At 47.9% G+C, this 26,244-nt stretch overlaps 1 protein-coding gene across 2 annotated transcripts; it reads left to right on the top strand.

Moving 5' to 3' along the window:
- The first annotated feature begins 72 nt into the window (after positions 1 to 72).
- Positions 73 to 25,521, top strand: gphna (gephyrin a). 2 transcript variants are annotated; one of them, XM_012852141.3, is made up of 24 exons: positions 73 to 180; positions 5,551 to 5,629; positions 5,705 to 5,762; positions 5,941 to 6,033; positions 6,908 to 7,002; positions 7,084 to 7,150; positions 8,196 to 8,495; positions 8,692 to 8,787; positions 11,617 to 11,754; positions 13,505 to 13,547; positions 13,644 to 13,781; positions 16,226 to 16,318; positions 16,395 to 16,450; positions 16,568 to 16,687; positions 16,766 to 16,824; positions 18,207 to 18,360; positions 18,440 to 18,561; positions 18,631 to 18,718; positions 18,801 to 18,874; positions 19,122 to 19,186; positions 19,281 to 19,384; positions 21,631 to 21,727; positions 22,510 to 22,648; positions 22,726 to 25,521. In XM_012852141.3, exons 1-23 carry the CDS (start codon positions 117 to 119, stop codon positions 22,641 to 22,643), a joined length of 2,337 nt encoding a protein of 778 aa, XP_012707595.1. In that variant the 5' UTR covers positions 73 to 116; the 3' UTR covers positions 22,644 to 22,648; positions 22,726 to 25,521. The 2 variants fall into 2 exon arrangements, with proteins under 2 accessions (XP_012707595.1, XP_012707596.1); XM_012852142.3 differs by lacking the exon at positions 8,692 to 8,787.
- Positions 25,522 to 26,244: the final 723 nt, after the last annotated feature.

Here is a 26,244-nt window from a genome sequence, read left to right as displayed (position 1 = left end):
CAGAGTGGGGGCCCCACTGGTGCATCATGCATGCAGGGAGCGGGCCGTCCTCCAGAGGTGCAGCCCCCCCCCCGCCTCTACGTACAGCCGTCACGGTGCAGACAGAGGTTGGAAACATGGCGGCGGACGGGATGGTGCTCACCAACCACGACCATACGACCCGTGTGGGCATCCTGACGGGTAAGCGCGCGGTTCCGACCCAAAGCGGTTCCGATCTGCAGGGATCGGAACCGCTTTGGGTCGCTGTCACGATCCGGGCTGTGTGCTCTGCAGAGCGGCTCAGCTAGCAGCGAGCTAACCGGTGGCTCCGGACCGAGCGGCTCTGGCGGTTCGGACAGAGGCGGGCTCGGTTCCGTCAGCAGACGCTCCGCGTTTGGGTTCATATCTGCATGCGGACGCAGTTATTCTGGGAGAATGGGTTTGATCCGGAGATGTGTGAGGACCGGAGCCTTTATTCAGGCAGACAGCGGAGCAGAAAGCCCGGTTGGACCTTCAGAATCAAAGCCGGCCGCCTCCTCCTTTGGACCGGACCGCCGCAGCCAATCGCAGGCTTTTATTGTGAAGGGCTGGCGCGCTGCAGCGCTGCAGCTTGACTCGGGCGAACATCATGTTTCCCTGGGTTGTAGCGGTGCCGATCCTACACCAGCTGCATTATTCATGTCCCTTTGCAGATGTGCTGGTTCTGTTCGCGGTTCTGTTCGCGCACACGTCCCGGATGGGCAGCACATCTGGACCCGTCCAGAGCGGAAATGTGCTTCAGCATCATTATCACGACTCTGCTCGGTGAGAGATGTGAGGGCAGGACGCTGCGCCGAGGCTCAGTGACTCCGGCTCGGAACCAGAACCCTGCGCCGGAGGACTGGGTCCATTCTGAACAGCTGTTTTAGAGGAGGAGGAGGAGGAGGAGGCTCCATGCTCTTCATCCAGATCCAGATTCTACAGAGTTCTGGTCCTGGTGTCAGGAGGCTCTGCAGCTGCAACCCTCCATGAAGGTCCTCCATGTTGCCCCAGAGCAGCTCAGACTGTACCCAGCCCGTCCAGAACCACAAGAATCCCTGTAGGTCTGGACCTGTGGTCTGGACCTGCAGGTCTGGACCTGCAGGTCTTGACCTGTGATCTGGACCTGCAGGTCTGGACCTGCAGGTCTGGACCTGTGGTTCTGGACCTGCAGGTCTGGACCTGTGGTCTGGACCTGTGATCTGGACCTGCAGGTCTGGACCTGTGATCTGGACCTGTGATCTGGACCTGTGGTTCTGGACCTGTGATCTGGACCTGTGGTTCTCCGGGTTTCTGGAGCTCACAGTTGGGTCGGTACTTCTGCTTCCAGTGTGAGAACAGATGAACGGGTCAGAATTTTCCTGCCTGGTACTGAGTTCTGGTTTACCAAAAAGCAAACATGCTGCACCGCGGGAAAATATTCACACCCCTCTGCCCCACTCAGTGGTTCTGGATCAACCTGAGTAAGAACCAGTTTTCAGACAGTAATCTTATTTTCAATAAAATGTATTTATATAGCGCAAATTCATGAAACATGTCATCTCGAGGCTCTTTACAAAGTCAATCAATCATTTTATACAGATTGGTCAAAAATGTCCTCTCTAAGGAAACCCAGCAGGTTGCATCAAGTCTCTCCAAGCAGCATTCACTCCTCCTGAAAGAGCGTAGAGCCACAGTGGACAGTCGTCTGCATTGTTGATGGCTTTGCAGCAATCCCTCATACTGAGCATGCATGAAGCGACAGTGGAGAGGAAAACTCCCCTTTAACAGGGAGGAGAACCTCCAGCAGAACCAGAACCAGGCTCAGTGTGAACGCTCATCTGCCTCCACCCACTGGGGCTTAGAGAAGACAGAGCAGAGACACAGAAAGCTCAGAAGCTCACATTGACCCAGGAGTACTTTCTATGTTAGAGAAGACAGAGCAGAGACACAGAAAGCTCAGAAGCTCACATTGACCCAGGAGTACTTTCTATGTTAGAGAAGACAGAGCAGAGACACAGAAAGCTCAGAAGCTCACATTGACCCAGGAGTACTTTCTATGTTAGAGAAGACAGAGCAGAGACACAGAAAGCACAGAAGCTCACATTGACCCAGGAGTACTTTCTATGTTAGATGGTAATAGAGGATGATCTGCCTCCCCTGATGATGTCACAGCTAACAGAACGCCAGACCAGGTGTACCTTCTATAAAGAGAAAAATGACAGAGAACAAAAAGTTAAAAGCTGAAATAACAACAAACAATGCAGATTGGAGAGCAGTAGGAGAACTCAGCAGAGAGAGAGAAATAGACCCTGATGTCCTCCAGCAGCCTAAGCCTATAGCAGCATAACTATAGAGGTAGCTCAGGGTAACATGAGCCACTCTGACTAGAAGCTTTGTCACAAAGGAAAGTTTTAAGATTAGTCTTAAAAGTAGACGGGGTGTCTGCCTCACGGACCAAAACTGGGAGTTGGTTCCACAGGAGAGGAGCCTGATAGCTAAAGGATCTGCCTCCCATTCTACTTTTAGAGACTCTAGGAACCACCAGCAGACCTGCAGTCTGAGAGTGAAGTGCTCTGTTAGGAACATACGGGGTAATCAGAGCTCTGATATATGATGGAGCTTGATTATTAAGGGCTTTATACCTTAGAAGAAGAATTTTAAATTCTATTCTTGATTTAACAGGAAGCCAATGAAGGGAAGCTAAAACAGGAGAAATATGATCCCTCTTGTTGATTTTCATCAGAACTCTTGCTGCAGCATTTTGGATCAGCTGAAGGCTTTGAACTGCATTTATTAAGTAGTAAAGTATTCACTCCCTAAACCCATTAACTGCATGTCCTCCCTCTGCAGCAACAGCTGGTACCTGGTTCTGAGGACGTTGGACCCGCAGAATTAGTTTGATTCTGACACAGTGGAGCGTTTTCCTGCATGAATGACCTGCTGAAGGTCGTCTCACATCATCTCCACTGGATTTAAGTCCAGACTTTGACTAGGCCACTAGCGAACCTTCATTTAATTTTCTTTGAACCATCAGAGGTGGACCTGCTGCGGATCTCGGTCTAGTTCTACAGAACCTGGGTTTGCTTGAGTTCAAGGTCACAAACTGGTGGGTGGACCTTCTCCTTCAGGATGTTCTACTAGAGAGCAGAATCCAGGTTCTGGAGTAGCAAAGCCCAGACCAAAGCCGGGCTGGACTGGCGTTGTGGTTCTGGAATGCCCCCCACCTTCCAAAAAGGTCCAGTTTTGTCTCGTCGGTCCACAGAATATTGTCCCAGAATTCTTGAAGATGATCCAGATGTTTTCTGGTAAATGTGAGAGGACCTTTTGGGTTCTTTTGGGTCAGTAGTGGTTCTGGTCTGGAAGCTCTCCCATTGAGGCCATTTCTGCCCCCAGCTGAGTCAGTGAATCCTGGTTCTGGGTTCCTGTGGAACCTCCTGGAGGTTGATCACCTGGTGGAGTGATGTTCTCCATGTGTGGATCGTGGTTCTGGTTCTCTGGAGTCCAAAGTCTTTCCAGACGGATGGTTCTCCCCTGTTCTCGACGTTCTTTAGGTCGGAGCCTGATGGGTTCTCCGTTGTGAGATTGTGTAGCCTCTTAGGTTCTGTTAGGAGGTTCCTTTGTTCCAGGTGAGGTAAGTCCCAGTTAGTTTATGATTTAAGGGTAGAACGGCTGAGTGGTTGAGGGTTCCTCAGTGAGCCGCAGAACTTTAGGCGTTTAGACGCGTGAAAATAGGCTGAAATAGATTTAAGTATAAACGTCAGATCAGTCGTCAGCCTCATTGCAGAACCGCGAGGAGAAAGAAAAAGATGTTTGAGGAGAAAATGATTATTTTCATCAAAAAGTCACGTTTCAGACAGTTATTAGGTTTTAAGAGCTGAATAAAGAAACACGTATTTTCTTTATGTTTCTCTGGGGTTATGGTTCATATTCCTGATTAACACCATGTGTAATATTTAAACCATGGATTATAGGATAATTAATGAGAACTAACAATCATGAAGCAGTTCTCTTATCATTCAGCCAACTAGAGAAAAACAACACAAACCAACATTAATTATGATGCACAATAAAATAAATAATTAATGACCCAGAGGAGTGAAGGCTCGGTTCTGAGTTCAGATTTAAGCTGAGAAGGAAACAAAACGAGGAGATCAAACAAAGATCTGGAACCAGGCTTGATCTGACCACTTTCAGCACCAGAACCACCACAACAGACCAGAACACCATCGCTGTCCACTGTGGCTTCATGCATGCTCAGTATGAGGGATTGCTGCAAAGATGAGCGTTCACACTGAGCCTGGTTCTGGTTCTGCTGGAGGTTCTCCTCCCTGTTAAAGGGGAGTTTTCCTCTCCACTGTCGCTTCATGCATGCTCAGTATGAGGGATTGCTGCAAAGCCATCAACAATGCAGACGACTGTCCACTGTGGCTCTACGCTCTTTCAGGAGGAGTGAATGCTGCTTGGAGAGACTTGATGCAACCTGCTGGGTTTCCTTAGAGAGGAAACTTTCTCACCAACCTGGAGGATCTGATGGAGGCTGACTTTGGAAAGAACCTTGAGATGATGTGATGCATGAATAGGTGCTATAGAAATAAAACTGAATTGAATAAAGGTCAGATGTGAGCTTTGTATCTTCAGTTTTTGTTTCTGCTCACTGGGTTCCTCCATCCTGGTTCTGGGTCTGAGAGGTTGGGTTTCTGCTCCAATCGTGGTTCTGTCAACCAAAGGTGGTTCTAAGGTTCTAAGGTGGCCTGTAGCACCAACCATCAGGTTCCCCCACCCTGGATCCTGATGGTTGGTGCTACACAGGAGAACGCACTGACTGCTGTGATGCTGAGCCCAAGGAGCGTGGAAGAAGAACCGGTCGACCCGAACGCATCGGACTCCAAACAAAATGCATCACATTCATGATGTCATCTAAGTTTTATGCATCTAATAAATAGGAGAAAATCAGACTTGGACCCGCCAGTTACTGATCAGAACCAGTCAAAGGACTGTTGGATGCATCAGAACCTGTTTTCAGCTCATTTTCTGAACATTTCCATAAACGCATCCAGAAATATTCATTCCCTGCTTTTGGAGGATGTTGCATAAAAATCCTGATATGATTGAGAACAGCCGAAGTTTCTGGTCGTTTTAATTGATGATGGTTTTCTGTTCCTGATGGAGAAAAGGAGAGAACACTATTGGATGAGCAGGTCAGTCACATGTCTGAAACAAACACCTGCACAGGTGTAACCCTGCTGACGAGAAAGCAGGAAACCCAGACTAAGCTGTTTCCAGGTCTGGATCAACAAATTCTGGGAGTTATTTGTTAAGATTTTATTCTCTGACCTATTGTCTAAATGTTCTGTCCATCCTTCATTTCCTTTTTCTATTTATAGTTTTAAATGTGGAATATTTATCACTCTGTAAAAACATTAATGTGGTGGAAAGCTGGAGCCACGGAGACTTTACGCTGTGGGGCTGAACATCCCACCCAGCTGCTGGTGCCGGCCTACAGAATCACAGGTCTGATCTGGACCTCATCAGAACTGTTCTGGTTCTGAACCTGAACGTCTCTCCCTTCAGTCAGTGACAGCTGCTTCAAGAACCTGGCAGAGGACAGGAGTGGAGTCAACCTGAAGGACCTGGTCCACGATCCCTCACTGTGAGTCTTCACATGATCTCCTGCACCTTCACACCTTCATGTTCCGCTGACCGTTACTGTCGTCTCCTCCTGCAGGCTGGGAGGAGTCATTGCAGCCTACAAAATAGTTCCGGATGAGATCGATGAAATCAAGGTAGGCTTCAGGGAAACTCCTCCCAGAAACTCATGAGTTGTTGTCCCAACATCAGCATCTCTGTGTTCGGCGCCCAGTTCTCCTGTTTCAGCTACAGGAAACACCAGCTTTCCTGTTTCAGATGTTCTTCTCAGATGATGTAGTTTCTGACGTGGTTGTTGTGTTTACGCGCATGCAGGAAACTCTTTTGGAGTGGTGTGATGAACAGGAGCTGAATCTCATTCTGACCACTGGAGGAACAGGTTTTGCACCTCGAGACGTTACACCAGAGGTACCAGTACAGGCCGACACTTCCTGCACACCTTCAGATAAACACACCTTGACCTTCCCATTCCAGGAAGCTTTTCCTAACACTTTCCCAGGAAATCAAGATCCTGGTAGCACGGAGAAAGAGCTATATTGATTAGTATTTGTCTGATTAGTACTGGGTTGAGTACTTTGGATCTGGTATCATTTTAATGGAGCAGATAAATATTTCCACAGCTTTATCTGAAAGCAGAATAGGCTCTGGTTGTGCTAAAGTGGACAAACCTCAGGCCATCAGATGAAATCATTCTGTTTAAAAATCCACCTGATTGAAGAATGCAGACCAATATTATATACTTCTCAATTCTGTGAGTTTAGCTGTTGCTGGAGAAAATGAAGCTAACAATACGTTTGACTAATGCTGGTTAGAAATAAAAAATATAACAAACTATTTGAAAAACATGTATTTTAGTGAATATTGAAAGTTATGTATGTAACTATGGTTCCATGAATCTGATGACCGGCAGAGCTTCTGTGTTAGAATCCCTGCTGTGGCGAAGGTTTCTGTAGGAACAGAGGTTTAGATGACGTCAGACTAAACAGGTTCTGATTGTCATCCGCTCTGTCACAGTTGTGTCTCTATCGGTGTTCTTACTCTGACACAGAGAGGTTGATGATGTAAACCCTCAGAAATAACAGGTCCTAGTTTGGATTTGCTTTGGTTTAGCTGCTTAAATGTAGCATGTAGGAAAAGCTTATCAGCTAACCTGTGGGCTGCAGGCTGTCCTTTTTAATGGACACCCTGCAGCCAATCAGAACAGAGCATTTACCCAGACCGTGGTATAAATGGATCATTGAGAGTTGAGCACCATGAGGAACTGATCCTGCTGATGTCACAGGCAACCAGGGAGGTGATTGAGCGAGAGGCCCCAGGGATGGCTCTGGCCATGCTGATGGGATCCCTCAACGTTACTCCTCTAGGCATGCTGTCCAGGTGAGGTTCAGCGTGTTCATACCAGGTGAGTGTGGGAGGAACCTACCTGTTCTCATTCTGGCTCCTCTGCTCTGATTCCAGGCCCGTCTGCGGTATTCGTGGTAAAACTCTGATCATCAACCTACCAGGCAGCAAGAAAGGCTCACAGGTGGCTACTGTTTCTTTTCACCGTCTAATGTGGCTCAAAATAATTTACTGCAAATGAAACCATGTGCAAACGTACTCAGCTGTAGAACAGCACGTGATGCACCACAGGGGTGTGTTCCCCACTGAGAGGGTTCTGGTGGAAAGGTTCCTGATGTTCACACAGTGGTCGTCTGGTTGGTTTCTGGACTAACCCTGACCCTTGGCTAACCCTGAGCTAACCCTGGGCTAACCCTGGGCTAACTCAACCCTAAGCCTGGGCTAACCCAACCCTAAGCCTGGGCTAACTCAACCCTAAGCCTGGGCTAACCCTGGGCTAACCCAACCCTAAGCCTGGGCTAACCCTGGGCTAACCCTGGGCTAACCATGGGCTAACCCTGGGCTAACCCTGGGCTAACCCTGGGCTAACTCAACCCTAAGCCTGGGCTAAGCCTGAGCTAACCCTGGGCTAACCCTGGGCTAACCCAACCCTAAGCCTGGGCTAACCCTGGGCTAACCCTGGGCTAACCCTGGGCTAAGCCTGAGCTAACCCAACCCTAAGCCTGGGCTAACCCTGGGCTAACCCAACCCTAACCCAACCCTAACCCTGAGCTAACCCTGGGCTAACTCTGGGCTAACCCAACCCTAATCCTGGGCTAACCCTGAGCTAACCCTGGGCTAACCCTGGGCTAAGCCTGGGCTAACCAAACCCTAAGCCTGAGCTAACCCTGGGCTAACCCTGGGCTAACCCAACCCTAAGCCTGGGCTAACCCTGGGCTAACCCTGGGCTAACCCTGGGCTAAGCCTGAGCTAACCCAACCCTAAGCCTGGGCTAACCCTGGGCTAACCCAACCCTAACCCAACCCTAACCCTGAGCTAACCCTGGGCTAACTCTGGGCTAACCCAACCCTAATCCTGGGCTAACCCTGGGCTAACCCAACCCTAACCCAACCCTAACCCTGAGCTAACCCTGGGCTAACTCTGGGCTAACCAAACCCTAAGCCTGGGCTAACCCTGGGCTAACCCTGGGCTAACATAACCTAACCCTAAAGATGTCTCTGCTTCTGCAGGAGTGTTTCCAGTTCATCCTGCCCGCTCTGCCTCACGCCGTGGACTTGCTGCGTGAAGCCACCGTCCAGATTAAATCCACGCACGCCGCCCTGGAGCAGCTGCCCTCGCCGTCCTCGCTGATGACCAACACGCACGGCAACGCCCACGCCAACACACACACCATGGAGCGTGGCACCCAGTGTGAGGAAGAGGACGAAGAGGAGGAGGACATGAGGAGAGGGCGGCACAACCACCACCATCACCACCACCATCACCAGCACGGCTCGTCCCACATCACTGCCGCCGCTATCGCTGCCAAGGTAACGTGTCTGGAGGCGGCTGGGTCAGAAGCTACCTGGGAGGTTTAGGGTTAAACGTCTCAGAGTCATCAGTCCCACATGATCATGTCTGTCAGCAGCTCCTGGTGGATGCTGCACCTTCACATCACCTCATCCACCTGTCCATCTGTATTGACGTGCTTGTGTCTGTGTGTGTCTGTGTGTGTGTGCTGATCAGACAAGCCATGCAGTGGTCATGGCTAAAGGAACCCCCTACCTGCCCGGAAACACACCTGCCCCTCCCGCTCATTTCACCTGTTCCCATGACCACCAGGTGAGAAATCTTCCACTCATCCTCCTGTTCATGTCATCCTGTCTGTTCCTCCTCAGAGAACCGCTGGCGCTTTGATCCCAGAGAGTTTAGACCTTTGTGAGCTATAAACATGTTATAGATTCAAGGTTATAATCAAAATTAAATCAAAAGTTTTAAAATAAAATATGGAATATTGATAAAGTATATATTTAAAATGGGGTTTATACAGTAAGCTGTATCTTAGAATAGATGCACGTCGATGAACGATGATGCTGCTCAGCTTGGGCCACAATGAGATTCTTCACTGAATGAAAATCACATTATTTAAACAAACGCATGAAGTTATTCAGCTTGTTTTACTTAAAGCAGCACCGTCTAAGTTTTGACCCATGTATGAGTTTAATTTGAGAAATATAAAATGACTTTTCAGGTCAATATGCAGCATCATTGATGCTCAGTGCAGCCCACCCTTCTCAGCTGCTCTGAACGAGAGTCTGAGCTCCCCTGAAACACCAGCGCTAACCTTTCTTCTTCTCCTTTTCTCATCCTCCGTTCAAAGTTTGTCTCTGCCGTGGTTTTTATTACCAAATCCAGTAAATATGGTTCACAGCTCTTCTCCCCTATTGGACTTCCTGCAGCCTTTCATGATCAGATGATCGAGCCTCTTGTCTGCTTCATCCTTCTCTTCCACGGCTCCTGGACTCTCCCTCCCCCTCCCTCCCTCTCCCTCTCCCCCTCCCCCTGCCTCTTCCTCTCCCCCTCCCTCTCCCTCCCTCTCCCCCTCCCTCCCTCTCCCCATTTTCCCCTCCCTCTCCCCCTCCCTCTGCCTCTCCCTCCCCCTCCCCCTCCCTCTCCCTCCCTCTCCCCCTCCCTCCGCCTCGTCCTCTCCCCCTCCCTCTCCCCCTCCCCTCCCCCTCCCTCTCCCCCTCCCTCTCCCCTCCCTCCGCCTCGTCCTCTCCCTCCCCCTCCCTCTCCCCCACCCCCTCTCTCTCCCTCTCCACCTCCCTCTGCCTCTCCCCCTCCCTCTCTCCCTCCCCCTCCCTCTCCCCTCCCCTCCCCCTCCCTCTCCCCCTCCCCTCCCTCTGCCTCTCCCTCCCCCTCCCTCTCCCCTCCCCCTCCCTCTCCCCCTTCCCTACCTCTGCCTCTCCCTCTCCTCCTCTGAACGTTACAGGTCTAGTGCCCCCTAGTGGCTAAGAGTTAAACGGTGCTGCTTAAAAACTGAATCATTTATTGTTTAATACTTAGTAGAAGATTTAAGCTGCGTTTGTTTTTCTGTAAGCAAGGGGAAAGTGGATAAGTCAACATGCTGCCAGTCTGCAGCAACAGGTGGAGGAGGGGCGGTGTCTTGTTACTTTAAGGTCCACATAATTACAGTCAGTCTCATGATTATCTGGCCTCTCATCATTGGGGCTTTAAGCTGGATTTTAAGGGAAAAGTAGCAGTGAAGCTTTAAGCTAACTTCTCCAAGCTAATCCTGGTAAAACCCATTCAGAGCTGCAGCCACTATATTAACGTAGGAATAAATAAAAGTGGTTCTGGGAAGGATCCCTGTGGAACCCCCATCTTGAATAAGTCAGTATTTCCCTGTCTGCAGACGTTCTCGCTGTTAACTGCCTGTTGAAACAATCAAAACCTCAACATGTCAACTTTGTTTCACATTTTTACTGAAGTTAGTTCATGTCTGCGTTGTTTTAAGACCTTTCTGTTTCACGTCGGTTTGACACAAAGTCTTCATGTGAGTTTAGAGCTGCTCAGCTGGCTTCTGGAAGATATCCCTGCTATTAAAATACTGGCAGATTATTCCTGACTCAGAAAAGTCACTGGTTGCTACGGTGGTTCCCTCCTTTTCAAGGCCCACAGCATCACTCTGTGTTTGAGGAGGTGGGCGTGTCTCTGGGCTCTGATTGGACAGAAAACAGGAAGTCCTCTAGCAGTGGGATGCACCCTGGATGGAGGGAGACAGAAGTACTCATGATTGGATGGAGAACCTGTTTAAAGCCAGAAGGTTCACTCTGGGCTCAAATATGAAAAATCCTTAAACTTAAAACTGCGACTGGAAAAACTGGAGAAAGAACCAAAATGAAAACTGGGTTGGGTAAAGTCCAACTTCCTGAGACCCGTTTAAACTTGGCTTGATGGTTCTGATGGAAAGGATGGCAGAGATATGGAGGTCCAAACTGGACTGGGTTTGGGAGGAACGTGCTCCGAGTGACCTTCAGCACTTAATTCTCCTCCGTCTAAATAATTTTAATCATTTCCTTTGGCATCAGTGAAGAACCCAGATCAGATTAAATCATCTTAATGTTTTTTTTATGGCTCATAACAGAACAAAAGCTGAAACCCAGGAGATCTGGGTGCATTTTGGTTTTCTGTTCCAGCTCCTTTAACAATCTGATGTAAAAAGCAAACCCTGGTCATCCATGGCAGAGCTGCAGAAGGCCGTCAGAGCAAACATGGAGTCCCGGTCATAGAGAACAGCAGCGGCTGGAAAAGCGCTGAAGCTGCAGACCGTTTACTATCTGCAGCTGACAGAGAGAAAAGGCGGGTTTTAACGAGAACTGGGCTAAAATGACATTAAAGGAGTAGTGAACACGGTGGTGGCTGTGTCATGGTGTGGGACATGTTGATCCTGCCCTTCAGGCTGATTTGCTCTAAGTAAAGATTTCTAGTCATGTTTAGTTTCCTAAGCGATTCCTGCTCTTATCGGCCATGTTTGCTCAGACGGGCCTGATCTAGAGCCGTCAGTCAGCTTTAGCCTGAACACACAACTGAAGACAGTTTCTGGACCAGCATTCAGTGTGTGTGTGTGTGTGTGTGTGTGTGTGTGTGTGTCTGTGTGTGTGTGTGTAGATCCCGGACTCGATCATTTCTCGAGGCGTTCAGGTGCTTCCTCGAGATTCGGCCTCTTTAAGCTCCACCCCCTCCGAGTCACCGCGGGCAACACAAGCGACGTCCCGCCTTTCCACCGCCTCATGCCCGACACCCAAGGTACACACAAACCTGCACACACTGCCCGGTCAGAACCAGAACCTGCAGAAGCACTGGCAGGCATCGGGCCAGGTACACTGCATGACAATCCGGCTGTTGCATGACGGGTCCCTCCCCTCTGACCCAGACAGTGACGGACTCTTCCTGCATGGTTGGAGGTTCCCTCACTGGGTTCTTCTTCTTCTTTCGCTGCATTTTGACTGTTCTTTGTGACCTGAAACCTGAAACTGAAGCTCTGTTGGTGATTATTGTGAGACGTGTTTGATCCCAGGGTAGCCGGTTAGACCGGAGCGCTTTGTTAAAATCGGACCCGGCCCAAACCAAACGGGTTCTCCTCCTGGTTCTCTCGGGACTTGCGTGTTGTTGGGAACTGAATGGGAGTGAATGGGGCTGTGAGGTTTTACAAAGCTGATTCATAAAGATCTTCAGTTGTGTTAAAATTGTCCTAGTTAAAGCCTAGAATTCAATTGCCCTGAAAATACATTTAAGATCCTAATTATAAAGACAAACTTCCTGGTTCACATTTAGTTTTTACCCGGGAAAAGGTGGACTGCCCCTCTGGGTCAGGGCTCAGCCTCTGCCTCAAGCAGAGCCGCTTCAGTATCCTGGCGTGTTGTTCGGCAGCGACGGGTCGTGATGTTCCGGTCTGATGTGGCGAAAGAGCTGAGCTAAGCAGAAAGCCTCTCCATTTAATGGTCCGTCTACGTTCTGGACCTTCAGCTGTGGTCCTGAGGTCTGAATCAGAACCGACAGAGAGAGATCCTGGACACAAGCGGCTGAAACGAGCTTCCTACATCACAAGCAGAATGCTAATCTGGAGAGCAATACAACACTGCAAATGCTGAAAAGACTAATCTGCTTCCATAACTGGTTTAAAAAGAGACCTTTGCATCTTATTTTACGTTTATTTTACTGGATTTTATAAAAAAAAATATTTTGTGGTTAACAATCTCTATACCATTCAACTTTGACAACCCGGATCTTGTTGACGTTCTTTGTCCTGTTTGCTACGATCTGAAGCTTGACCCGACAGGAGCCCGACAGACCGGAACAGAAAACGGAGAACGTGTCCGCTGACGCTGACGTTCTGGGTAGTCATGGAGGATGTGGAACCGTTCTCGTTAATTAAAATAACGTGTTTGCTCCGTCGGTCTGGGTGAACGGAGCGGAGGATGTGGAATCTGGGGGTTACAGGGAGGGAGAGGAGCTCAGAGCAGAGCCGCTGCTTCTCCACATCGAAAGGAGCCAGCTGAGGTGGTTTGGACATCTGATCAGGACGCGTCCCTCCTTGGGGGGTTTCTGGGTGCGTCCCACTGGGAGGAGACCCCGGGAAAACCCAGAACTCCCTGGATCTCTCCTGGACTAGTTGACCCGTGACCCGATCCTTGATAAGCAGCAGACTTATTTTTGGATTTTATTTTCTACACTTCTATATTATCTATACTTTCTAGGGCTGTATTGTTTATTTTGTAACTTTTAGTCCATGATGCACGTACATACCAAACAAGGCTCAAAGTGAAGTTTTAAACCGTCCTGCTGCTCCACAGCAGCTCCAGTATTAGTAAAACTGAACTAAACTCAGCGTTTTGCTTTCAGCAGGAAAATGGGCCTCAGAACCGGCTTTTGGGCAAAGTTCTGTCTGGTTTGATAGATAGAAACATGTTCTCACAATAATCCTGTCTGCAGAGTGCTGTTGTTAGTGAAACATGTTCTCACTGTATTCGTTCAGCAGATGTGTTTTATTCGGCAGGTCCAGTCCCGATGTGGCAGCAACGAGAACATCCTGAGAGCCAGTAAGTTCTGTCCCACCCTACCAGCCTAGTTCTCTCCACTGTGGACCAGGAAGGACCCTGAAGCCCGTCTGTGGTTCTGTCCTCTCGTGTTTTCAGGCCACAGCGCCGTCGACATCAGCAAAGTTGCGCGTCGCCATCGCATGTCGCCGTTCCCGCTGACGTCTATGGACAAAGCCTTCATCACGGTTCTGGAGATGACACCGATTCTGGGAATTGAAGTCATCAACTACAGAGGTGAGTCTGCAGAGGGCGCTGTTCCTGCTGCGCCATTGGCCCCTTCTTCAGTCGCTCTTTGGGTCAGAATCCCTGGTAGCCGCGCGTGAGTCAAGTCAGTTGGAAGGTTTCCAGTTTAATCCCCAACAACCAGTCTGGTTCTGATTCTAATCCACTTCTAAACAGTCCAATTAACTTAAGGTCAATTCATTCCCATCCAGTGTGATCCACTCCAATCCAATCCTATAGGCTCAGATGGACCAGTTTCATTGTTAAATTTTCATCGAATTTGGTCTAATTACTGTAATTAATTTTATTTCACATTCAAATTTGGTTCCGTTCACAAAACACAGTCCGGGTTACATGTTCAGAGTTGGGATTCAATCATAGTCGGACCAATTCAGTCCAACTCAATCTAAAACAGTCTGATTTGGATTCAAGGCCAATCAGGAGGCCTTCTAGGAGGTGGGAGGGGGGGGGGGCAACAATTAAACAGGAGATGCCACAATCACAGAGGGAGGAGGAACATGGAGGAACTTTGAGGAACCCAAGGATCAACTGTTCAAGACCTCAGTGACCTTAAAAACAAATCACACAATTTGTGACGTAGAACTGAAATCAACCCAAAAAACCACAGACACAATACAAGAAGTATTTCAAAACTTCTCGCCACATAACACAATTTTTGTACCCATATTTGACTTTGTCCACCATGTGGACACTATGTCCATATGGTGGAGTTTAGACTTGGCCCCTAACTCAGGTTCAGGAGAACGTTGAGGTCCAGGAGAAAGTTGAGGTCCAGGAGAACGTTGATGTCCAGGAGAACGTTGATGTCCAGTAGAACGTTGAGGTCCAGGAGAGCACTGAGGTCCAGGAGAGCGTTGAGGTCCAGGAGAAAGTTGATGTCCAGGAGAACGTTGAGGTCCAGGAGAACTTTCAGGTCCAGCAGAACATTGAGATCCAGGAGAATGTTGAGGTCTAGGAGAATGTTGATGTCCAGGAGAAAGTTGATGCCCAGGAGAACATTGAGGTCCAGCAGAACGTTGAGGTCCAGGAAATGTGAGGTCCAGCAGAACGTTGAGATTCAGGAGAACGTTGAGATTCAGAAGAACTTTGAGGTCCAGGAGAAACTTGAGGTCAAGGAGAACTTTGAGGTCCAGGAGAACTGTGAGGTCCAGGAGAACGTTGAGATCCAGGAGAACGTTGAGGTCCAGCATAAAGTTGAGGTCCAGGAGAACATTGAGATCCAGGAGAACGTTGAGGTCCAGCATAAAGTTGAGGTCCAGGAGAACGTTGAGGTCCAGCAGAACGTTGAGGTCCAGGAGAACATTGAGGTCCAGGAGAACTGTGAGGTCCAGGAGAACTGTGAGGTCCAGGAGAACGTTGAGATCCAGGAGAACGTTGAGGTCCAGCATAAAGTTGAGGTCCAGGAGAACATTGAGATCCAGGAGAACGTTGAGGTCCAGCATAAAGTTGAGGTCCAGGAGAACGTTGAGGTCCAGCAGAACGTTGAGGTCCAGGAGAACATTGAGGTCTGCTGGACCAGCTCCCCAGAGTTTACAGCTCTGTGTTTTATGGAATCTTTATTCAGCTTCGGAAGAGATCGGCAACACACGAATAAAACCACAAACACTGTTTCTGCTAGAATAACTATGTTCTTCATTATTCCCCACATAATATAGTAAAGTAGCGAGCATCAAAGCCGACAAGCTTTCAAACAGGCGTGATGTTCATCTGGTCTCTCACCATGGCACAGAACTGGGAAGTCGGTCAGTCCGCTCAGAGCGACATCAACGCGGCCGGGCGTCCTCCCACGGCAGACTTCCCAGTTCTGTGCCATGGTTACTACTTTGCTATATTCTGTGGGGAATAATGAAGGACGTAGTTGTTTTAGCAGAAACAGTGTTAAAAAAGTGCTTGCTGTTTGTGTTGCTGTATTCTGTGGGGAATAATAAATATTGGCACTATTATCCTAACAGAAACAGTGTTTGTGTTTTTATTTGTGTGTTGCCGATCTCTTCCGAACCTGAATAAAGATTTCATAAAACACTCGGTCCTCCAAGAGATTACATCAGCATCTCATCATGGTTCATGACCAAGTCCTCCACCAGGCAATAGTCTGTAACCACCCAGATATTCTGGTTCTGACCTGGACCGGTTCTAGGAGGATGGACCTCCATGTCCTTAGGAACAGCAGCGCTCCACCTGCAGGTTGATCAGAACCTCCAGAACTGATAAAGCCTCCTGGGTGGCTGAGGAAACATCTTCAGAACAACTGAAGGTCCTGCTGCCTCTGGTTTAAGGCTGTGTTTGGAGATCAGAGCTTAGAACCAGGATTAAAAATGGTCCAGTTTTAATCAGACCTAATCGGTCCGGTTCTGGTCGAGCTCAGTCCAAATCAGCGGGTCAGGGTCCGTTTACCAGCAGTGCAGCTTCCATCTGAACGCGGCGGTTCTGTGCAGATGGTTTGGGCCGGGTGCTCGCTCAGGACATCTACGCCAAAGACAACCTCCCTCCGTTCCCCGCCTCGGTTAAGGACGGCTACGCGGTCCGAGGTGAGTTCCTGGCTCTGATTCTGCAGAACTCTGTGTTGAACCTGTTAACAAAGATGTAACGACGTGTTTGGTGCAGCTGCTGATGGACCTGGAGATCGCTTCATCATGGGGGAGTCCCAGGCCGGACAGCAGGTCAGCCTCCATGTGGTCACCATGAGTCTGACGGATCAGAGCGCCCCCTGCTGCTCACAGTCTGTGTCTGTGTGTGTCTGTGTGTGTGTGTGTCTGTGTGTGTGTGTGTGTGTGCAGCCCACCCACACAGTGATGCCAGGTCAGGTGATGAGGGTCACCACCGGCGCTCCCATCCCCTGTGGAGCCGACGCCGTGGTCCAGGTGGAGGACACGGAGCTGCTGAGGGAATCGGAGGACGTAAGAACCCCCCGCCTGTAGCGACCCCCCCATTCTGCTCTGATTCTTAGCTTCTCTGGGCTTGTCTGGGTTTCACAGGGTACAGAGGAGCTGGAGGTGAGGATTATGGTCCAGGCCCGGCCCGGACAGGACATCAGGTAAAATGTCGGGTCCTTGTTGCCAGGCGGAAAACTGATCAGCAGTTTCAGTGAAACTATTATTTTATGTCAGCCAGTGATAAAATACCAGAGCCACCTTCACCCAGTCACACATTCATACACCGCTACGCAGCTCGGTGGGAAACCTGGGGTTAAGTGCCTTGCCCAGGGGCACATCAACATGTGACAAGGGGAAGCTGGAATCAAACCCACAACTTTCTGATTGCACACCACAGCGGCCCTATCATATCTGACCACAACACCCGCTTCAGCTAAAGTTCTGTGACTACGGTGCTGTGAACCCTGGGTGGCCACCAGGGGGCGCTGCTGGAAAGTAGGAGGCTGAACCTCCCGCTCCACAGGCCAGTCAGGCATGGGTGTGCAGAGCAACCCAGGGCTCCCATGAAGCTGCCTAAAAAGATCTCAGACCGTTGTGACGACTGCTCAACCGTCGTGGAATGGCTCTGGTCTGACCTCCTGCTAGAAGGAGCCACGCTGGCTGCAGTCTCCTGAGCCGCCTCCTCAGGCGCCTCCTCAGGCGCCTCCTCAGGCGCCTCCTGAGGCGCCTCCTCAGGCACCTCCTCAGGCGCCTCCTCAGGCGTGTCCACGCCCAGGTGGGCCGCCTACCCAGCGGCAGACGCTCAGCATCACACGGAGGCCCCTGGTGGCCGAGCCTCCCTCCCAGCACGGCGCATGTGACTGCCGTGTTCATGCAGGGATTCTAGGACAGCGCCTCCTCAGGAGCCTCCTCCAGGTGATCAGGGCCGAGGCAGGTAGACCCTGTTCTGCCTGGAGCGGAGCCCCACAATTCATACGATGGTGGGAGCCCAAAACAAGGCTGCAAACGGGTTTAAGCCAAACCCAGATTAACCGAGAAAGGCTAATACCTTTAGCTGCAACCCAACTTTGACCACGAGTAAGACAGTAAGCCGTCACCGATTGCAGCTTCAACAGGAACCATGGTGTGTTCCCCCGAGGTGGGAGAGGAAAGGCTGTCCTCACCAAACAGGCCGTCCAGCCAGGTTCAGCTCATCGCTGCCCACAGGGTGAAATGCCAGGAGCAAAGAGAGAACGGCAGGTTGCTGCTGTAGCAACAGCTGCCCACAGTAACGCCATCTTAGAAGAACAGAGTACGGCCAATGTTAGTATTTCCAAGCTTTTTACTTTTGCTGATTGTCTAAAGATTGTACATCCGTCCATTAACATTCATGTTTGTCTGGTTTCTGGGGGTTTCAGGATTAAAGTTTAATCTCAGCTGAAATGTTTGAAATAGATCAGTGAATGCTGGGAGTCTGGAATCTGGACATGAACAATGTTTAGGAACAATCCACCAGGGCTTTGGTTTAAAAGGTTTCTGATTACGAGTGTCTGTCTCCAAACAGGCCCATCGGCCACGACATCAGGCGGGGGGAGTGTGTCCTGGCTAAAGGGACACACATGGGCCCCTCAGAGATTGGCCTGCTGGCCACAGTGGGAGTCACCGAGGTCAGTGTGCACAAGTTCCCGGTGGTGGCCGTCATGTCTACTGGAAACGAGGTAGAGACGCTGAAGAAAACCAGACGCAGTGAAGAGCTGGACAGTCGCAGCCTTTTCACTCATTTCTGTCTGTGTGTAGCTGCTGAATCCAGAGGATGATCTCCACCCGGGAAAGATTCGGGACTCCAACCGCTCCACCCTGTTGGCCACCATCCAGGAGCACGGATACCCGACCATCAACCTGGGCATTGTTGGAGACAAGTAGGAAAAGCGCTGTCCTGTTGTCCTGCGACTCCACCTGCAGGAAACCTGACTTCTGTGTGTTTGCAGCCCGGATGACCTGCTGTCAGCGCTGCACGAGGGAATCAGCCGTGCTGATGTCATCATCACCTCGGGGGGCGTGTCCATGGGGGAGAAGGTACCCGCCGCCTTTGATTATTATTATTTCTGTGTCGGTGGCCTCCAGTGATGCACCCGCTGCTGCTCTCTGTGCTCCCCAGGACTACCTAAAGCAGGTGCTGGATATCGATCTTCATGCTCAGATCCACTTTGGACGAGTATTCATGAAACCAGGGTGAGTTTGAGGCAGTAAGGGCTGGGGGGTTTGTCCACAGCATTTTCTGTAGAGGACTTCACGGGTTCCAAGAGCAGCTCAAAGCTCACACTGTTCCGAGTAGCTGAGGTTTTAAAGCTTGACGACCTCCTAAAGCGTTCTGCCCTGGACCCCCCAGTGGTCTTTATTGAGAATATTTTATACAGAGACTAAAGCTGAAAACTGAATCCCTGTTACGTCAGCTGACCTGAGTGTTTCTGTCCCACAGTCTTCCCACTACCTTTGCTACCGTCGACATCGATGGAACGCGGAAACTCATCTTCGCTCTGCCAGGTAATCCACCGGTCCTGCGTCCCGTCTGCAGGTCTGCACTCTGCTGCGGTGTGTAGGATTTCCTGTTCGTACCTCCCTGCTGTGGTGTTTTCAGGTAATCCGGTGTCTGCGGTCGTCACATGCAACCTGTTTGTGATTCCTGCTCTGAGGAAGATGCAAGGCATTCTGGATCCCAGACCTACAATTATTAAAGCAAGGGTAAGCATGATGGTGGTTCTCCCAGAGGGAGCAGCTCCTCTGCTTCAGTTTGATGTTACGTTACGTTTACTATTACTGGATATGTGTTTGACATTTGTGTCTATTCCTGTCCTAAAGGGGAACTAGAGTCCACTTTTGTTATACTGTGCCGCTTCTACTACATAACGGTAACGGGGTTATTGCATTCATCCAGCTGTGTGTAATATTCTTAACCAAGGCGAAGGGATTGTACAGGGCTCTCAACTCTCACGCATTGACCGTGTGACACGCGAATTTCACTGACTTCACACGCAGCACATGACATTTCTCACGCATAAAAATAACCAAACCCATCTGGGCTGCGGAGGATCCGTTCACAACTCTGTCCATCCAGAGCTCAGTCTTAACCCGCCTTCTGCTGAGCTGCTTCAGCTTCTTTCACAGCTTGTGGCATCAAGAAGAGCGATCACAGTTATAAATAATTTTGGTCCTAACCGGTGGTTAAAGTAAGCCGCTGCGGTCCAGTACTGCGTACGCAGGAGGCAAGGGGGGAGAGCGGCAGCCAGATAAAGCCTTCATTCAGTCATGGCTGCACGCTGGATCAGAAAACAGTTCTGCTAACCACATCCAGCCTAAACTTAGTCTGTTTAGGAGTTTCGTTCTTATTAATTTTGCATCTTTTAAACTATATGTGCTGTGTTTCTGTGCCTCAACGCTCCTATACTCATCAATTCTGATGTTGCAATGCATAAATAGTGCTATATTTCCTAAATTATTCTGCCTTTAAGACTATTAGTGGGCTAAAAGCGAAGCAGAAAGTCATCATCCTCCGACCACAAACAAAACACGCTCAGAGAACAACTTCAAACTCAGCCTTCAGCTTGGTAATTACGCACCAGAGCGCCCTGCGCCATAGAGGAGATTTGTCTGGTCAGCGCAGAGACTGAGATGAGAAACCTGCCGCTGTGAAAGGTGATGATGATGATGATGAGGGTTAGAAACTGTCTCCCACTCAGAATGACTCCCACTCCTGCGCCACTCCCATCCTTGTTGTCTTCAGTTTTCTGGCAATACATTAAACCTGAAAGTCTATGAAGGGTCAGTTAAGTTCCTGTTTTAGCTTTAGTAAAGGCCAGTTAAAGTAAAAGGAATAATAATAAATAAATAATAAAAGTAACAAACAAGGAAACAGACCATGCCTATCATAGTTGAATAAACAAAATGTACAATGTTCATTAAGTAATTGTTTCACATGAACAATGAAGTTATTTTTATGTTTCAAATTGCTGAAACTAAATAATAATGCACCGAGCAAGAGATCTATACTCATTTAAAAAAAAAGTGCATAAAGGCATTACTTTCACAATTTAGATAATATACCTCAATGGTTCATAAACTCAGTTTTGTAAAAGAAAAAGTTGAATATCATTCAAGCCTATTAGTATTTTTCCATTTGCAATAAAATATCCATAAACTAATTAGGGTTTACTATCATAACCAATACATTCATCGAACATTAAACACGTTCTTAGGCAAAGATTATGTTGATTTTCTGGTCAACACCGTGACATTTAACTCTCGTCAAGTTTGTTAATATTTGCAACTTTACAGTCGCTCTGTGAGTTTAATAGATAAGTCCTTACTTCTGATTTTGTGTTGCAAATCCAACTTTTCCAGGTTGAGTTCGCCACTAGCGGTTGATTATGGAGCGCTCCATAGTTTTATGGCATGTTGACTCTTTAGACTTCATGCTGGTTTTACATGTAGATTTAGAAAATGTTTCCTGATAATATTGAAAAGGTTTAGACTCAGATTGAGCCTCCAAAGCCTGTGCAGTGAGGGAGAGCCTCATATAAACATTGCTCTGCGCGTAGTGGATCTTAATGCTCCTTGTGAAGCTCCACGCATTCCTCCAGGCTGCGGTTATCCATGTTGTGGGGGAACGGTTTTCCTTCCACTCAACTTTCCATGAATGTGCTTGGATCCAGCCGTCAGTGAACCACCAGCTTCTTAAGGAATCACCCTCCGTGTGGAGGGAGTCATTAAGTGTCCTCTGGACCTCAGTCTTCCTCATGTTGTCCACTGACCCAGACCATCTGCATCTGCTTTGGAGTTCATTTGCTGACAACCACGTTTGATCTGATGTGATTTTTTTTTTTTTTTTTTTGTTTGCTCCTGTTTTTCAGTCTGCTCTGGCTCCACACGGCTTGTCCAGAACTTTGTTCAACTAGTGCCGGTATTAAATGTGCTTTTTCTTTGTTCTTCAGCTGTCCTGTGACGTGAAGCTCGACCCGAGACCCGAGTACCATCGCTGTATCCTGACCTGGCACCACCAGGAGCCGCTGCCCTGGGCCCAAAGCACAGGTGAGTCCATGATGAACAGCCTGAGCGTGGCGATGGATGGTGAGGACCGCTACACATAACAGGCATCTTTAGTTAAACTTCAGAGTGAAATCAAAGGAAAAGTCTTCATACCCTCAGCAGATTGAATCTTTTTCAACAAAGACCCACATGTATAACGATAGATAATTAACTGGTAAATGTCCTTTACTTGTGTTGAGTGCAGCACTGCTGCCTGACTGAAAATGAGTCCATCGGCTGCTGAGGGAGGGATGTTGCTCAGTGCAACCAACTGAGAAAATAAGAAATAAGACCATTTAAAAATGGAAAGCCCATCCTGAGCCGGTGTCTGCCTCATTAAAATGAATTACGGTAACACTTAATGACGCTAAAGAGTCTGGATCCGTGTAGAGCTCTTTATCGAGTCCAAGGACCCAAAGCGCTTCGTGTTCAGCCGTCCATCCGCTGACGGTGCTGAGCTACAGCGTAGCCTCAGCTGCCCCGGTCCAGACCGACAGAACCAGGGCTGCTGTTCATCAGCGCCGCCGGACCCTCGGTTCTGATATTGTGGACAAACACGTCCGTTCTTCTCGTTAACGGAGAAATGAAGAGCCGAGCAGCTTTCTGAACGCTTCCTCTATTAAAAGGTTAAACCTGAACCTGCCGGGCTAAGGACAGCTGGGCTCCAAAGTTAAAACCTACTGGCTCTGAGTCCGGTTCTGGTTCCGGTTCTGGTTCCGGTTCTGGCTGTGCTGCGGGTTCTGATCCTCTGTGGGGCCGGGTCAACACCTCCTTTGTTCCTGCAGGAAACCAGGTGTCCAGCCGCCTCATGTCGATGCGGAGCGCCAACGGCCTGCTCATGTTGCCCCCCAAGACCGAGCAGTACGTGGAGCTGCACAAGGGCGAGGTGGTGGACGTGATGGTGATTGGCCGGCTATGATCCAGGTGCGTTGCCTCACCTGTCGCCCTGCGCAGGGTCACGGCGGACACTAACGAAGCGTGTTGCTCTGCTTCTCCTGCAGACCTTCACGTCACTTGCTACCGATCACCGTGGCATCGCCAGGAGACTTCTTACCTGGACAGGAAACGGGGTGGGGCTGGTGGGGGCAGGAAGTGATGCATGTCTATCTGGTGGCCATTAGCTGTGATGTCATATGCAACAGCCAATCGGAGCCAGTGCAGGCTGAATCCTCGTTGAGGAGATCACTGTACTTCAACAGAGAAAAAAAATGTGAAAAAATATATAAAAGAAGATTTATTCTGTAATATTATTATCCTAATAATAATAATAATTAATATTCTTAATTAATATTCTATTATTATTACCATGGTTCTGGTTGAATATTCTCATCTTAGTAGTCTTCATCCCCTCTCCTCTCCTGTTCATTTGCTTTGTGCGTTTTACCCTGGTAGGTAAAAAGTAGAGACTTCCTTCTCCTCTTCCTCATGCTCTCCTTTTTCTTCTTCTTCGTTTTCTACTCCTACCCTCTGCGCTGCTTCGCTCCGGCTCCTTTATCAGATATAAAGCATTCAAACCGATAATGATGAGTGGAAACGCTCCACTTCCTGCTGGAGCGGCCGTAGCTGTTGGAGTTTTGCCAAGAAATAAAAAACACAAAGATCTTCTGTGCACCTTTGTTGCAGGTCTCAGCTCTGGATTTTCCACCTTGCAACCAAACAGAAACACTAAAACAGTGGAAGCCATTAAGCAGAACAGAAAGACTCATGAACCGGGTCCGGGTCGGGACCAGAGGAGCCGCTGCTGACGAGTCCGTGTTTGTTGCACTACAGAGGATTTAATAAAAGCCAAATATCACTAGAACTTTATGTAGCGCCACAAAACCTTACACGGTAATAAAACCAGAAAAAACATAAATGAGGAAATATTATGAGGAGCAATAAAATAACCTAAAAAATACAATACATTGTTATTTTATTATTTTCTCTCAATTTGTATTTTTTTTAAATAGATTGTCTGTAATTATAATGTTATTAGATTTACCACATCCCCTGCTGCTCCTGCTGTTACTATAAAACATACAAATTCTATTAAAAACAAGGAAAGCTATAGTATAAAAGTATAGAGAAGAATATAAATCACGACTGTTTAAATTTTGTTGCAGGACTCGATTAATCCCTGCTTCGTTTGCTGATCTTTAGATAATTTTCAGAGATTTCAGTCCTTTTTGTGGCACTTCAAACCCTCTGTACTGACCTGGCAGCAGTTTAGCCAGTTGGCAGCTTCCAAACATTGAATGAATCTCAGAAAGTGTTTTTCTTTGCATTGTGACGTCTTACGCTTCACATCCCAGCTCACAGAAAATAAAACAACAACAGAGAGCTGGCAGTCTGCTCATCCTGTTCAGGTGCTGGGAAACTACACTGTGTGTATCCTGCCTTAAGGTGCTTCTTAAAGAAAACAATATTCATAACCTTTATAAGACATGAACAAACACTGTTGTCATCTGAAAACTGAAATTTGATTTTATTACGATAAAATTTCTGACACTTCAGGTATTCTATACTTCCTTAAACTTAACTTGGTGAGACAAACTAATAATATCCAAAACGTCAAGCAAAGATAACTTTGGACAATAACTCCTTATTTATATAGACGAAAGTTAATTAGTTAACTTAGTTAATTTACATTAATAGAAATTTAAAAAATAATTATGTCCAAAACTGTTAACTGTGTTTTGGAAAGACAAATGCATACTGTTAAAGGATTTTAGAAAATGAATGAGAAACTTTAAACATATTTATTTAGTTATTCGTTTTTCTGAATATTGTTTTTATTCAATGGAAATGTCAGTTTTCTTAATGTGGCATTTCAGGTGTTCCATACAGCTGTGTGTTTGGACCATTTATTATTGATGGACTAAGACCATTTTCAGATTAGATAAAGATTAACACGAGTCATCTGAAGCTTGAGAATCCCCAACCTTCAAGCCTCCTCTTCCTCTGACTCTTCCTCTTAGTGGCGCTGCGTTTATCTCCAGGCGGCGCTCTCACAGCCCTAAAACACGCCGTCACCACTCAACTGAGTGCATTCTTCTTCTAAATTCAGTTATTTCCAAACGTTTTGTTCTTAGTTTGTGGAAACATTGTGATAATTTCTTGGTATCTTTGCCCTGCAGAGTTAAAGAGGCAGTCTGTGTGACCCCCCCCCCCCCCCTCCCCTTACACATCGTCCCTCCCCCTCAACAAACCCCTAAAGAGAGGCGTGTCCTTCTCCATGGGCAGGTGTGATTCCCGGCTAGGTGCAGCACCTGGGCAGCAAAATATCCAAGAGGGATCCCCATCATTCCTTTACCTGAATGATTCAGAAAGTTCCCAGTTACCTCAAATGCACCACAGAGAGCAGATTTCAGCTGCTCATGCTGCGTTTGTGTCACAGCAGACTGAAGAACGACTCATTCATTCTGTGAACGATATTTAAATTAAATATCAATAAAAACGAAACATTTTCACTTTAGTTTTCCCACATTGGGCAGCTCATGGGTGTGGAAATTCCATTGTGACTTGAACGCAGCATCAGAGCAGGTCCTGGCACCTGCCCAGAGAGGACCAATCCGATTCCTTGGAGTAAGAAGAAGAAGAAGAAGCAGGTTATTGTGAAACTGCCTTTGTACTGAGTGATTCGTAACACTGGACTGAACTCAGTGTCACACCGCACACACTATAAACTATGACCAGCACTTGTAATGAAGCAATGACACAGCATTCTACTACTACTGTATAAATACAACCAACAGGATGTTTTTCTGTAATATTATTGAAACTGAAGATGAATTAAAGATAATCCTGATTATTCTCTATCTGCTGTCCTCAGAACCTTCTTTCTAATTTATCTGGGATTAAATTACAATTTATTTATTCCTCAAGGATGCAGACCTAATCAGAAAATCAGAAAAGAATATCTGAACGTTGAAGAATTTGACTGCGTGCGGGACAAGAGAAGCTTTAGATGGACGTTGGTTCCTGCGACCGCGGAGACAGACCTGCAGCTCCACAGCATCCATTATTCATCAGCAGGGACGGATTAACCTGCGTCCAGCTTTCTTAGTTCATTTAAGATACTTTGATTTTAAATGAGAGCACTTTGTGTCTGAAGTAAAACCAGACGGCATAAATAACATTAACTTGCATGATCAAGACCTTTCACACATTCAACAACAACCACGGTCCCCTTCACTTCTGGGGAAGCTGCATGGGAACGAGGAAGAGGCTGAGAGCAGGACAGGAACAGCCTCACCTAGCAGATGGTGGTGGTCAGGTTTGAGCTGCCTGATTGGTTCTGACTACTAAAAGAATCTTGCTCTTGATCATTTAAAATCAGGGGAGTAATTATATGAGTATAAATCAAATATTAAAAAGTGAATATATTTTTCTTCTTATAAATACAGCCACGTGAGACAGACGTTTATGGTTGTCCTTTAAACAGAAACTGCTTAATTTGCACACAGTTCTGAACCTGGAGAGGCAGACAAGGAAATGTTGACTTCAGCAACATTTATGCAGTAGCTTTTAATGTAAATAAA

Source organism: Fundulus heteroclitus, unplaced genomic scaffold (assembly GCF_011125445.2).
Source record: "Fundulus heteroclitus isolate FHET01 unplaced genomic scaffold, MU-UCD_Fhet_4.1 scaffold_99, whole genome shotgun sequence".
Taxonomy (NCBI): domain Eukaryota; kingdom Metazoa; phylum Chordata; class Actinopteri; order Cyprinodontiformes; family Fundulidae; genus Fundulus; species Fundulus heteroclitus.
Note: the sequence above shows the minus strand (reverse complement) of the source record. Positions and strands in the feature narration are given on the sequence as shown.